General features: G+C 39.4%; 1 protein-coding gene across 1 annotated transcript in view; it reads right to left on the reverse strand.

Annotated features, from left to right (window-relative positions):
• Positions 1-205: 205 nt before the first annotated feature.
• Positions 206-15,446, reverse strand: part of galnt18b (UDP-N-acetyl-alpha-D-galactosamine:polypeptide N-acetylgalactosaminyltransferase 18b) — a 96,091-nt gene continuing 80,850 nt past the window's right edge. The window contains exons 8-11 of the mRNA XM_074617117.1: positions 13,819-13,956; positions 8,930-9,025; positions 5,640-5,804; positions 206-874 (exon numbers count right to left, since the gene is read on the reverse strand). Of these exons, the coding sequence (XP_074473218.1) occupies positions 728-874; positions 5,640-5,804; positions 8,930-9,025; positions 13,819-13,956 (546 nt within the window). The 3' untranslated portion in view covers positions 206-727. The remainder of the gene's footprint in view (positions 875-5,639; positions 5,805-8,929; positions 9,026-13,818; positions 13,957-15,446) is intronic.

Consider the following 15,446-nt stretch of genomic DNA (forward strand, 5'->3'; position numbering starts at 1 on the left):
GATGAAGTGTTTTGTATATCTGCATAGGTTTTCTTTAGTTGCGGTGCATTAAACTCTCAGAGCCAACGTACATACCCAACATTTTTGACAATAAAAAATCTATTTGGGATTGACAGCAGATTCCAGTCCTTTTAATTTCAACCCTTTTTGTTAAGAGTTGAATCACAGATTGCGCCACAACAAAAGGAAAAAAAAGCACTTGCACTCAGTAGTTTACATGAGTTATTTTACTGTTATATATTACAAATAATCAAAATATTTACATGTAGAAAATAATCATTTTCAGATTTATTCCAACATTTCCCACAACTGTACAGCTGAATCGCATAATAAACCTACAAACCTGAGACACTAAAATAAAATAATTACAGCAGGGACGGGTTCAGAAAGCTTGCTACACAGTAGCAATTATGAACAAAATACAAAAACATATTGGACCCATTACATCTTTTAAGTCAACGAAAATCTGACTGTACCACAAAATATACTAAATATACTACCTTGTCAAATCTGCAAAATACCCGCCAACTATGGCTGATCCTGTAGGCAAAATAAAATGTTTAACATTTACGATGTGATGTCGACTCGGCTCATCGGAGGACATCGTGGAGCTCAAAATGATCGTGTTCAACTCCTGTTCAATCTCCTGTCCCGACTCCTGCGTCTTATTCTTTCACACACACAAAAGAAACAACTTATTCACTCCGCTCTTCCCTTCAGCAGTCGATCATAAGGCGCTGCTAAACAGCACGTTTGTGATGAACCATTTCTGTCCAGTGCATTTCTGCAGAGCCAGTTGGTAGCCAAACTCATTGTCGCTGCTCGCTACAAGCTCTAGGCATCTCTTTGATTTCCTGTTCTGAATGGATCCTCCCTGAAAAGATAAAAGCAGGCTGGTGAAAATTGTGCCGCGCTCCAAAAGAACAATTTGTGTGCACAATATAACTTGCCTCTGTTAAACCCACACTGCTGTGAATGGATGTGTGCAGCTGAAGCACCCTGAGCTCTGGGCGTTTTGGCTGAATCACACTACCATCCTCATTGGGCCCACCAGATAGCATCAAAAATGGTTTCAAGGCAAAAACAACATTGCAATTGCCAGTGTAGTCATTAGTGTTCTTCCTTGCAAGGGCCAAGATTATAAGGGAATACGCAGAAGAAAAGAGGAAAACGAAAGACACAAAAACATCTGGTGTTGAGTTGAAAGAGAAATTGAAACAAAGGCATGAAGGACACAAAAACCTCGTAGTTTCAGAGCCATTGTACTATTATTTAAATCAATCATTTAATTTCTAATTGGCAGGTGGGAAATATGCTTGGAGGACGAGCGAAAACTTTAGTGCAAAAATAAAGTACGGTCCAGCAATTTACAAACTTTAATATGACAGCTGTTGCCCGATTCTGAGCACATCAAGCTCTGCAAAAATATTCCAGCGTGTCCCGATGAAACGCAGTAGGATTTTCTCATTACAGCGTCGGGGCAGACCAAGGGCAAGTGACTGAAGAGGAGGCCTTCAGCAGTCAATACAGTGTGGAGAGAGCTGCGAGGAGATAGCAGCGAGGAGAGAGCTCTTTCCAATACTATGAGAGCAATGTGGGGGGGAAAAAAAGAGCTAAAGATTGGACAGGTTGTACAGACTGAACTAAATTACTCTTTCTGTATTTTCAGAGTTTGGCCTATCTGTGAGGTCCAAGAGACATTTTATGTGATAGATAACAGATGGTAATAACTGCTGAAAGTGGCCATTTATGGACCACTATGTGGCGGTGTCCTTAGCCAGCCCATAAAAGCAGTGAATGGGGCAATCAAGGCGTTTTTTAAACTTATGGGTATCAGCTAAAGCCAGATTCGTTTCAGATCCCCACTCTAGGTTACACTGTGCCAGCTTTCAGATGAGTTGTGAACTGCAGAGATTATAAAATTATCATATTCTATAATGTGACAACATTTTAACCATCTCCATGACAACTGAGCTGAGCTGAGGAAGGCCACACGTTGTGGTTGAAAGCTTCAGAAACAAACAACATTAACATTATTTTGTTGAGCTCCTGTTTGCAGGGTCAATGTTGAACCTTCAAGCTCCAGCATTAAGGAAGAGAACATGAAAAAAGATGTAATATATTTAATATTTTATATATTTATATATTTTTTCCAGCCTTTTAGAGCAAAGATTAGTATCCAAACTTGAAGATACTTTTACACGTTTTTTAAAAAAAAATACTTTTGACGCAGACACAAGCTCCATGGCCAAGTTTTCCAAGGCTGGATGAGATCCTGGCAGTGTGCACTGCAGGAGAGTGCCTGGGCCTGCCAAGGCTCACAAAGAAAACCACCTGTTTAAGCTCTATTCAGAAACGGACTCATACTCTTGGTTGGTGCGTCTTTGCTTCTGAATGCTGTCGGGGTGCTTGGACCCCTGCATACCTGCTTGCTGATTGTAACACTATAAACTATTTGTAGGCGGACGATCCAAACAGATTATTTGTAACATTTCAACGGCTTATTAGTTGAAATTCAACAATTCAACTGTTTCGCCTCATCTGTAGATCTTTACGTATGTAATTCATGAACATACCTGCATATTCTCAGAATGATTTAGTTAAACTTGAACTACTCACTCAACCTACAGTATGCTATACAGGAGTGATTGTTCTGAGAATATCATGAATTGTCACATACAGTAATCTGTTAAACATCTACAGACAAAGCTCAACTAATAAGCTGTTGAAATGTTACAAATATTCTATAACTATTTGTAGGAGGACTATCCAAACAGTGTTACCGTAAATTAAGTAAATACTGTTGTTGTTAATATAAAACATTTGTTTTTAATTTTCAGGTAAGAAACCTCTATCAAATAATGTCTACCTTTAAGGCAGTTACACACCAGCGCCATTTTTTTTGTGCGATTAATTTGCCAACATATTTTTTCAAACTGTTGTTTTTTTCATGAATACTTTCACACAGAACACAAATATTATGCGTCGAAAAAGCAATGTAATTTGTTTTTCAGAACCAACAAACATTGGTTTCAATTAACCAGTCACATTGTGCGGAACGTTTTGAGTTGCACCTATTTGCTATATTTATGAAACAACAACACGGAGGCTCCATAGTCAGGACGGCAAACTTTTCAACCTTGACAAAAGCAGTGCAGAGCAGGGCCACTCCTTCTGTTCTTACCTTTCACAATAAAAACCTAGTCATATAATATTTGCAGGCGAGTATTACACATTTTCGTGTTGTTTATTCGTCATGGTGTGTAATGGCCTTTAGTAATAAATAAAAATAATTTGACCAGCCTGACCAGGATGCTCTTTCATTGATGATGTTACGGACTGAGTTACCCAGAGTAATAAAAGTTATAAATTATAGCATATATACTATAAGAGAGAAAACCAGGTAACATCTAATAGTCTTATGCTACAATATATTTCAAATACAGAATGACACAAACCAGGTGTTGACTGTAGAATCCCAAAGCCTGCATCGAATGATTATTTCATTTAGAGATGATGTTTGGTTTACTAAGTTATCTGGATAACTTGGCTGACTAAAAGTAGCCTAATAATTAGACTGAATTGTCATTTTGTTTCACTTTAATTCGGTCTAACGTTAGCTGATTTCTGTGTCGGCCAGGGAAAGTGACACATCGGTTCTGTTGACTTCAGGTTTTAGTTAAAGAAGCTTCAGTGGCAGTAGCTTAGAGCAGTTTATTTCTCAATCCATAGATGTAGTGATTTTTCTGGCTCCTGCACAGAAAAACAACATCCCTATTCTTAATGCTGTTTACAATGCTCTGATTGGCCGATTGTTTCTCAAACCGGAGGAGACAGCAGCCCATTAGCACAACACTAGACATATCTGAGTAACTCGCTAACAAATCAGAGATGTGGGTGGTGATTCAGAGGCCTGGATGGAGGCCAAACTACAACCCAGGATCGCTGGAGCAATAACTGATAAAAGAAGCAACTGGGTTTCACTCAGCCAACTTCTCTATATAACCTCTTCAGGCTGCTTCTTGCTAATGAATGTATATGCGAGCATATAGCATGTGGGAAGGTTGTTATTTGATTGACGGTGCTATGGTTTGCATTACATTCAACTACGCTATATGCAGAACTATCTGTATTCGTTACAGAGAAATAAAAAGGTATCGCCCACGCCAGCAGAACAAACCATACAGTCCCACCCACTGAACATGTGCTCGCTTTTCTAATCTGCACCTACCAACGTATGACGGATCTTTACATGCACTCACTATTTCTTTTCTTTCCACAAATCAAAAGCTCTTCTTCGTGGATAACGAGAGGTCTTTACAGCGGATAAAGGAAGTGAAGTAATTTTGCACGTTTCACTGGGAAGAGATTAAAAATATCTTCAGTTAATCAGGTTTTGTGCAAAATTTGAATTAAGATTAAACAAAAAAAACCTCTCTCTAATCTACTATGGCTGCATCAAGGCAATCTGTTTCTGCTTGAGTTGGACACTTTGCATATGTGCAGTCAAAACTGTCAATAATTGATGTCATATTTCAGAGACGTGATACTCCCCAGTCTTGCTGATATGTCCCATCCTGCTTACTAAATTATACAAAGTTAACTAAAATAACCATTTACAGTTCAGTGTGAGGATATGGGACGTATGCGCTCAAGCATATAAAAGCTTTTCACACTTTATGTCCATGGCGCCGTAAAACCAACCAACCTGTAGCGGCAGTCCAGCAGCGACAAAGTCAAAAGAATATTGTATGCGTTATAATCATAGACTGTATATAAAGATGGACGACATGACAGCTCCCTAAAAGTGAAGCCAAAACATCTGGAACGCACCCTGGTGGCTGGTTGCAGTATAGGTCATAAAGCCTGCCTCCTCTATTTTAGCGGATAGGCCAAACTAAAAAGTCAAAGTACACGTCAAATAAATTTTCCCCAAAGATGGTTTCTGTCATTTTATGTAGTTCTTATCACATTTCAAGTGTTCATTTTTCTGATAAGTTATGTTTTAATTATTTATTTCAGTCTATAGAAAGGGGGTGAGACGTCATGATTGACAGCTGTGAGTCTCTCGATGACTGAATCTGAATCTGAAGATGGCAGCTCCCGTATCCGTGATATTTTGGCTTCACTTCTGTACAGTGGGAGGAAGTGGAGACAGGTCGCCCATCTTTATATACGGTCTACAGTTATAACAAGCGTCTAATATGAAGCACATTTGGGTTTTTAAATACATATTTGACTGAAAGGGGAACAAAATCTATAATTAACGCTGTGCTGACAGCGTGGCAGTTAACAATATGAGGTCCTTTGAGCCCAAATTAAAGCATGCAGTAAATCCAATTCACCCGCTGTCATGGGGCATTTTGTGAGGTGGCTGCTTGTTCTGTTAAAACACAGTTTGCAAGCACAGCTAATGAAGAAAGACAATCATCAAGTTTCACTGGCTCTTCACGTCTAAATGAGTTACAGAACTGAGGCGGTCACACAGTAAATTAAACCACTCGCATGATTAAAAGCTGCCAACACAGTTGGTTTTCCTATCACAGTCAACAAATTGTCCTAACTGAGGCTGAATGTAAACAGAAAACTGAATGTTAACCTTGTGTTTTCTGACCGTGTGTGTTCGTGTGTGTCGTCACCTGAGAGAAGAGCCAGTGGAGCTTCATGCGTTTGGCTGCGGCGTAGCTGCACTCGAGGAGGCGCGGCCTGCTATTCACGTCCACCAGGCACTTGTTGTCGTCGTCGTCAACGGTTGGACTGAGGAGCCCGATGTGGAGCTGCTGAGTACTGGTGTAGTACACATTCTGCAAAGAAACACCACATCCTGCTAACTGCATAGTGCCGTACTGTAGGTTCAGACTGCTGTGGTTGACATTTAGATAACGCTCCCTCCAGAGCTGTATATGACCATACAGGTAATAAACTATGCAGCAAATGAGGATTGCTCTTCGGTTGTCTTTGGGTATGAAAGAGACATTTACATACACTAACTATGCATATTTATACAGCTATGCTGACTGAATGGAGGACAAGGAAAGACGAGGCAAGGCACACAAAAGAAGCTCATTATTAATTCAGGAATGGGGAGAAAACCCAAATAATTGTGCCCTCTCTGATGGTCTCCATCCCAAATGATTTTTTGCTCATATTTAGCTGACAAAAACTGAAAATCATTTGCAGGAATAAAGCAGGAGAAGAGGCTGAGTGGTATAAGCATGACAGAGAGAGAGAGATGGAAGAGAGAGGGAATATGTGGATTGTATTTACAGAGAGACCCAGCGCAGTCTGTTGGCGTAACGCTGGCTTTAGTTTGGTGTAGTGCACAAAGGATGGACTGTATATGATGACATACAGTACAGTCGGGTTTCCACACACATCATTGCAGTTTGTATGAGAAAGTTGGTTTGTGTTCTTTATATAATCGTAGAATAGAAAATTGGTACATTTGTCTGTACAAGGCCACGTTAAACAAACTGCTTCCTTATTTATGTTTATATCAGTAGCTGCAACGTCCGTCGTTCCTCGAACCAGCACCGTTTCTGGTGAAAGTGCTTTTAAAGTTTTTGGAGCCTCATCTTGATGTGAGCTACAGAGACATTTTAAACTACATTATCTTATATGCATGCAAGATTTTAAAAATTAAGGATTATTTGCGCACTGAATGCACTAAATGAACATTATCTGATTGTTGTAACTTTCTGTTTGTTTTAAATCTCTTTAATGTGAAATGTTGCTCTTTTTGCTCTTTTGCTGTTACGTCTGTTATTTGTGTTTTTATGAAACTTTTAAGATGCCATCTTGGCCAGGACCCCTTTGCAAAGGAGATTTATAATCTCAATGGGATTTATCCTGGCTAAATAAAGGTTAAATAATAATAATAATAATAAAAAAAATAAAAATAGAAATAACTAATCTGTGCATTTTACAGAGCAAAGCAGGGAAGTAAAGTGAATTTACCCGAGCGCTGTACTTATAAGTATAATTTTGAGGTACTTGTACTAAGTAAACTTCTACTCTGCTACCTTTTTTAAACAGCTATAATTACTATTTTACATACAAATACATTAAATGCTTATGGAAAAACAATATTGAATTATCGAGTATTTTTACATTATTGTACTGGTACTTTTACTTCAGTAAAGGATCGCTGTACTTCTTCTGCTACTAGCAGCTTAAAAGAAACAAATGAACAAAAACTAAACTGAAGGGAGGCCACATAAATCAGTACACAGAATCCAAATGAGAAAGAGGCGTAACAAGTCTATGGGGGAGTTAGATTCATATCAGAGCAGACAATTAAACAGAGTCAGTCGGTGGAAGTCTATGCATTTCACAGTGGGGCCGCGGTAAAGCTCGTCTCTGACTCAGCACCTTCATTAGCTGTGAAAGCACCCCGAGATATTTCCTTTTATTAAAACAAAAACCACCAGGGCCATGTCTGCTTATTCTGCTGCGTGTCTCGCTTTTACTCTTATCCTTCTCTTAGTCATATTTGTCTCATGTTGCCCAAACAGCCTCCTGCCTCCTTCACACTAGACGTTCAACAGTCTGACGAGTGTGAATTTTTCATTTGTGCTGCTCATTTTCGGAGCCGCGCAGACTGCCAGGCCGTATGTGGCTGTGCTTTCTATTGTTGATGTGCTTAAGTCGCTGTATTTTATTACTGCTCGAGCTGAAGTGCTGTACAGTATGTTTGCTGACAACATGCTCTTGTAAAGTCAGTCACGTGCTGGACTGTAAGCTTTGTAATATAATTTCCTTTCATGTGTGGCTGTGCGATTTACTTTCAGCACGTCGATGTGCTGCAATTACCGCAGCGCCTCGCAAAGTCCAGCAACTCAGCAACATTTTGACAGCAAACATTTGCTATGTATATGTGTCACTATGGAGGCAATCCAGGGTCTAATTCCTCTCGATGATGTAACACTGAAACGTAAAAATAGAGCAGACTAGATTTGTCTTGCAGAGGAGATCCCTAATCTCATTAGGAACGCTGGTGCTACTCCAATCCTTTGTTTGAAATGCCTGGATTTATGAGAGATTTATAGCATATAACAGATTTATAATTAGCAAGTTTTAAAGTTATCTAGGTCCCAGAAAGGGCTGTACAAGTAAAGGAAAAAGTGCTTTCCACAAGATTATAAAGATTTCTCCTGAATCCGTTTTAATTTGCACTGCGGTGCAAATATCAATATGAGGCGCAGCGAGGGAGAAACTTCCATTTGAATCTAGAGGGATAATGTGAGATCAAGTCTCACTCTATATGGACAAGTTTACAGCCTTCACGGCAAGGTTAAACAATCTCTGAAAACAATCTTCTCCGACATAATGGGACGGAGGAATCGATAGGAGAAGGTAAATGATAATCAAGCTGTGCTAACATTTGAAGACACTTACTCCCTCTTATTTGGGCTGTCCTGAACAAGTAGTCCAGAGATACGGCTTTAAAGATATTGACTGGGGGAAAAAAACAGAGGCAAGAAGCGGTTGGAATAATCCTTAAGTCTATCAGGTTGTGTGTTAGAAAGCAGGAGACGGAGACAAATGTTCAATTTAACTTAATCAGAAAAACAGGATTCTACATTGTGTTTCGTCAATAACGTGGCATTTCATTCTGAGCCGGACTCAGTTAGGACATGTCAGCCGTAAATGGAGGTGTGTGAAAAATGGAGTTTAATATGTATTTAAAAACATCGAGGAGTGTTTCTGTAAAGGGCAAAATAGAAAACCTGATCCCGTTTTATGAGGTGAGGCTACTGAGTTTGATTCAATCTGAAAGCAGAGGGAAGTTATTTTTCTTCCAGATGGAACAGGTTTTATTGAGTAGGGAAAAACCCGAGATGGAAATAAAATATCGAGGTGATGTATTAAATCTGTCTTTGTGCTGCGCGCTGCATGAAACAGTGGTGCGGAGATAGAGGGCTCTAACCTGAGGTGTCATCCCGTGACAGAGATACAGGATGGGGACGTTGTCGTTATCGGGGCCCTGGTCCAGACACAGATCAGTCTTCAGGGAGTTCTTCAGCTAGAAGACAAAGAAAAACACATACAGTCACAAACATAGAAATAGAATAGAGTAGAGTAGAACAGACATTCCCGTTCAAATCAACGTAGCAGACTAGTCAGAGTGGCGGCATTTTATGCAACAACAATCGCCATTATCTTTTTTACTAGTCAAATTACCACAACAAACAGTTCAATGTCCCCTCTACTCCTATTTTATTTCTTTGGTCACAAACGCACAAAGAAACAAAATATATGAATTGTTTCGGGTTAAAATCAGTCATATGACGGGGCCTGTTTGCACAAACTAACACAGATATTAGTCATATACAGTGTGAGCTTCAATTCAAGTCCATCACAATGAAAACATGTTACATAACACCTGTGCACTTTATTCAAACAAAAGGAAGGCCTCTTTCAAAGGATCCTATTGCTGCTGGATTTTATTTGCTCTCAAAACAGGATTTTTTTGAGAACAATTAGACATTTTGAATGTGTTAAAGGCCTTGAAAACCTGTTTTATCAGCCTCATACTATAAATGATGAGGTCGTACATGAACACACTATTTTTTATATTTTGTATTAACTGCTTCACACAATAGACACACCAACGCAGTCCTGACGAAGCAGATTAACTGAGTTTTTGATTTTTTAGCTCTTAATAAATAATACCTAAAAAAGTTTTTTCTTTTTTACTTTTCTTGCTGCTTATTATTTATAAATATGTAATGTTTTAAGATTAAAGCCAAGTTTTCAGAAGCTTTAAGACAGACTTTTAAATTAGTTATTAGTTATAAGTTATTCATAAATTCTAATAGATAAAATAGATTATACTGTGTTTTGAAAAGTTGGTGAGGTTGAAAGAATTTGTTGCTTTGAATCGAAAAATTAATATTCAACTTTTTTACCCATTGATGGGTTAAGATCAAATTTGTTAAATATTATCCTGAAAAGATGTTTGTAATTATATATTTTGTATTGGTCATTTATATTTGTCTCAATAGTATTTTGTGATTAAAAAATGCTGATAATATCTTGTATGCTTCGTATTGATAGTGATCTATAAGTCACATGAATGATTAATGGACTGTGTATTTTAATGGGAAACTGAAAACAACCTCAGACATCCTCCTGATGAAAGAGAAACAACTGAAAATGTTTGGTAAGGCGAATTAAATGCTGTGCGCTGGACTATGAATAATGGTAACAGATAAATCCTGTGTGGTGTCCAGTCCACAGATAAAGTCACACTGCCAAAACACAGTGAGAGCGAGGAAGCTGCATCTACCACCTGCTCTCTTCAACTCTGCAGTACGTTATTTCCTCTACAGGGGAAACTATTATACAAACAATAAGCGCTGCCTGCTGCGGTGCTCACTGTTGATATGGAAATGTATCCACATGATTGTGCAAGCTGTTCTCATACACCTTCATAGCTATACCTATGAAAAGTAATGCACTGTGATTCGTATTTATCCCACAAAATGAATTTGTATGTAATCCACTTAACTGTGGACCAGGATGTATAAAGCGACAAGCCACAAATGCAGCGTAGTGAGGAGGTCGGGGTGGATTGGTGGGTCAAAAAACACCAGACTTTCGCCCAGGAGACCGGTGTAAGGTACCCCGTGTGAAACCAGAAGTCAACGTTGATTTATTTGTCACATAACTTCCGTACTTTAGTTACGCCACTTCTGGAGTTATTTTAACGCAAACCACGATATTTTCGTAAACCTAATAGTAGAAGTTTTGTTGCCTAAACCTAACCAAGTTGATCTTTTCCTAAACCTAGCTTGGTAGTTTTGTTTACTAAACCTAACTTGGTAGTTTTGTCGCCTAAAGCTAACCAAGTTGATCTTTTCCTAAACCTAGCTTGGTAGTTTTGTTTACTAAACCTAACTTGGTAGTTTTGTCGCCTAAAGCTAACCAAGTCGATCTTTTCCTAAACCTAACTAAGTAGTTTTCTTTCCTAAAACAAAATAAGTTGTTTTGTTTACTAAACCTAACCAAGTCTATCTTTTCCTAAACCTAATTATGTAGTTTTCTTTCCTAAACCAAACTAAGTTGTTTTGTTTACTAAACCTAACCAAGTCTATCTTTTCCTAAACCAAACTATGTCGTTTTGTTGCCTAAACCTAACCAAGACAATCTTTCCCTAAACCTAAGTAATTAGTTCTGTTGCCTAAACCTAACCAAGTTATTTCCTGTGAAGACAGAAATTTATTTTGAAAAGACTGGAGCGGAAATTGACAGGTGTCTCACGTGTTGCTGGACATTCGTAGGAAAACTGCTCGAAAAATGAGAAATAACTTTTCGTAAAGTATAATATGAACCGCTGTGTGAGTTTCCACAGGCGTTATGAACCAATAAAGAGAAAAGAGAAATATCTTTATATCCCACAGTGACCATCTAATCCCAGCATCAGCCTGGCACATTCTCTGAGATGCATATAAAGAGAATATAAATATGAAAGGATATTTACATAAAATACAGAGGAAGCCTGAGCGGGTTGAAACATCTAAAACGTGAATCATACACTGAATCCTCTTAGTTTCATTTTTGCTTTATAAAAATGTAAATCAGAAGCGTTATGCTTGATGAACATGACTCAGACTTTGAGGGCCCAGAGGGTTATTCATGCGCATCATGACAAAGGTCCGCCTGATTGAAAGATACAAAGTGCTCCGCAGGGAGCTCCAGGGAGGGTGGTTTGTGTGGGAGAGTGAATTAGGTAAAGATGGGAGATCAGAAGAACACAGCTAGGGGAGGATGCAGCTCCCCGTTGGCTCAGGAGATGTCTACTTCTATCTGATAATCAGCAGATCCACAGAAAGCACATGCAACCGCTCAGGTCTACCAGTAGAAAAATATGCCAGTATAACAGTGACACCTGTTGGGACATTATCTTAAAGTGAAACATTAAGAGCGGAATTTTTAACTTCTGTAATGTGACACGTGTCTGAGTGAGATACAGTATACTATCCTTCAGATTTGATTGTACTGCTCTAAAGTGGGCGTGGCTCAGCGAATATGGAGCGATATAGAGCTGTAGAAAAGGTTCCTACACATTTTCCATTTCCACTCAAATTTCCAGACTTCTCGGTTGTCAAAATATGGTCTGAAAAAACAGACCATATTTGACTTTGTGACTTCATGACTCTGGATGCAGAGTCTGTTGTGACAAGACAACAGTGCTTTTGCTCTTGCATACCCATTGTGGCCGTTCGGTCCACAGCCCTGCGCAGAAAGTTGGATGACATTCCGCTGTCAAACATCTTTGCACTTGGGGCAGGGTTGTTTTGCAGGCTGTGACGTACAGGTCAAGAGGCAGCTCTGCGTAGGAGTGCGTGTTCAGTTGCACGCCATAGCCTACTTCTTGCCTTGCTTTCGACGACCTCAAGCTCGCTCTGGCCCGCGCTCTCTCACACAGCAAAGTACTCTCATACAACGGTTCATATGATATCTTACAAAAAGTTATTCCTTATTTTTCATGCATTTTCTTACAAATGTCCAGCAACACGATCAACACGTCTTCACAGAAAACAACTTGGTTAGGTTTAGGCAACAAAACTACTAATACTAAGTTTACGAAAAGATCGTGGTTTGGGTTAGAATAACTTTGGAAGTGGCGTAACTTAAGTATGAAAGTTACGTGACTAACTAACTTTGTCGCTCTTTATATTTCCTGGCTCACAATTACATGAATTACATGAGAATTGATTTTGTGGGAAAATATATGAATTACAGAGCATTACTTTTCATAGGTATAGCTACGACCGGTGTATGAGACCAGCCTGCACACAGTGGTGCTTGTATGATCTATTTATTTTTAGAAATTCTGAATTTTATATTTTTAGAAAGTAGAATAGAGGCAATAGTCTGGATACGCAAATGTTTCTCCATAATCTCTTTTCTTTTTTCCATCCTTATCCAGACCTGGAAATTACTAAAAATCAAATTCCATATTTGTCCATACTGCGTAGAAGCCCTCTGTAGAGGACAGTTGGCCTCCACCTGCGCCTTCCTTCACCCACATGTTCAGATCAGGGGGAGGAGGGTGAGGCAGAAATGAATAAATTAGACCTCAAACACATTCTTTGGAAATGTCAAAGTTTTTGCCAACAAAAATAATTTTCATCCATGCACAAGAGGCATGGCATGTAACGACTCCTCGAAACCAACCGCGAGTGACGCGCCCGTCAGATGCATGTCGCAAATATAGAATAATGAGGTCAACTGACTCGGAGAAACTAAAGTAATGAGGTCGGCCTATTTCCTCGCTATATCCATCCACCATTTGTCAGTTTGTAATAAGGAAAAATCATCCATACAACATAGAAAGCATAATACTGCGGTCTGTGTGTCACAGAGTGTTAGGGTGAACCACGGTGATGTGAGGTGGGAGGACCGTGGAAATAAAGCTGTTTGAGAACAACTAGGAACGGGCAAATAGAAACACTGCCAGCGCTGTTGGCTCTCACTTTTTCTGGCTTGTCTCGCTAATAAAATTCTGCTGCAATGCCCTCAAGTGGGAAATACTACATCTATATTTAAAGTAAGCTTTGACTGATCCATCCACGTATCTAATGAACATTAATCTAACAGAAAATGATTTTTCTGTAACTTCTGAAGTGAGAAGGAAAGAGTCAAAGTTGCTGCAGCAAACCTCGTCTTTGTGAACTGTTTGTGCTCCTGACGGCAGCCATCCGCATCCCAACACAAGGGATTAAAATGATTTGCTCAGGCACGGTTCACACTCGTTTTGGCTTTTGCAGACGCTGAATTGCATTTGGGATGAAGAGGGAGGCGGCTTACCACTCCGTATGCGATGGTGTCGCTATACATCCTCATCTCAGGGTAGATGTTGACCAGGTACCATCGGAAGGTTTTACACTGCAGCCTCTTCCTCAGAGCCTTCCTCTCAGAGATATCGCCGATGTCAATCCCTGAGTCCTGGGTTCATGCAAACACACACACACACAGAGAGAAGCACACAGATGCACACAAGGCATAACATTGATTAACTGTAGCTAGTGGAGAAGCAAATCCGATAATGGGCCATTGAGGAGCATTGTGCAGCCATTTGTAGCGTATTTGAAAAGCTTCTGTGGGGTTTTGATTTTTTCCTGTTCTGACTAGGGGACAGCTACTGAACTATTTCCAGCTGCAACATCACACAGCCACAGTCAGGGCAGTAATAGAGTACATCTACTCAAGTACTACACTTAATTGTGAGGTGTTTTGAGGTACTTGTACTTTACTTTGATGACTGTAGTTACTGGTTACTTTTCAGAGTAAGACTGTACATAGAAAAACATGCATATAAGCTTATAGAATAGATACATTGACAAGATTAAAGCAGTGTTTTTCCCCTCTAAACGTTTCACATGGTTTCATTCGCAATCTTGGGCTTTGGGAAACAGAATTCGACATTTTCACCATTTTTTCCTACATTTTATAGAACAAACAACTAATCGATTAATTGAGACAATAATTGACAATGAAAATAATCGTTAGTTGCAGCCCTAAAAATAATACAAGAGCAAAAACATATTGCAGATTTGTGTATCTCAGGACTTTATTTTTTCTTCTTTCTTCTCCCATCTATCATCTCACAACTCCTCAGATTTATCTTGTGAGGGGCCGAACCCCTAGTGTAGTTTGGAAACCCCTGGACTAAACTACCCAAAGAAATAGAATGAGAGTAGAACAGACATTTCCATTCAAATCAACATAGCAGAATGGTCAGAGCAGCGGGCATTTTTATGTGTACCGTTGCCACTGCAAAGAACTGTGACGGTTGTAGCGGGCTACGTAAGGGATAATGTACAGCGAGCCGGTCATTGTTGTGAAAGAAACCCCGACAGTAGGATTCTCTCATCCCCCTGAAGGGAATTCTTTCACAACAATGACCCGCTAGCTGTACATTATCCTGCTTATTACACGGCTACTTACTTAAGAAATCAATAATTTTACACAAAAGCGGTCCGCCAGAGTCCCGACATCGTTTTGCAGTAACGACCAAACAAGCAGTGGAGTAATACAAAGCATGGAGAGACTTCTTTTGTGCACAATCTCTGTTGCCCTGCTGCTAGAGAGGAAATGGCTCATTAACACACCAGGACACACAGATATTTATTATTATGAATGTGATTATAGGCCCAGGCTACATGATGAGCATCAAAAAGAGACAGACAAAAGGAAAAAGCTGCCTAATTACTCATTTATACTCCTGCGGCTCTGCACCTATGTGTTCTGTGCGGACACCTCTCGTACATACCGAGCATATACAGTATAGTACTAGAGATGCACCAATCCACTTTTTACAGTTCCAATCTGATTCGGATACCTGAATTCGGATATCTGCTGATAGCAATATAATACCGATATCAGAGCTTTTTTTGCAAAAAATTTGCATTGCAATTTTGCATTAAATTTAAATG

The sequence above is a fragment of the Sebastes fasciatus genome, chromosome 2 (genome assembly GCF_043250625.1).
Source record: "Sebastes fasciatus isolate fSebFas1 chromosome 2, fSebFas1.pri, whole genome shotgun sequence".
NCBI lineage: Eukaryota > Metazoa > Chordata > Actinopteri > Perciformes > Sebastidae > Sebastes > Sebastes fasciatus.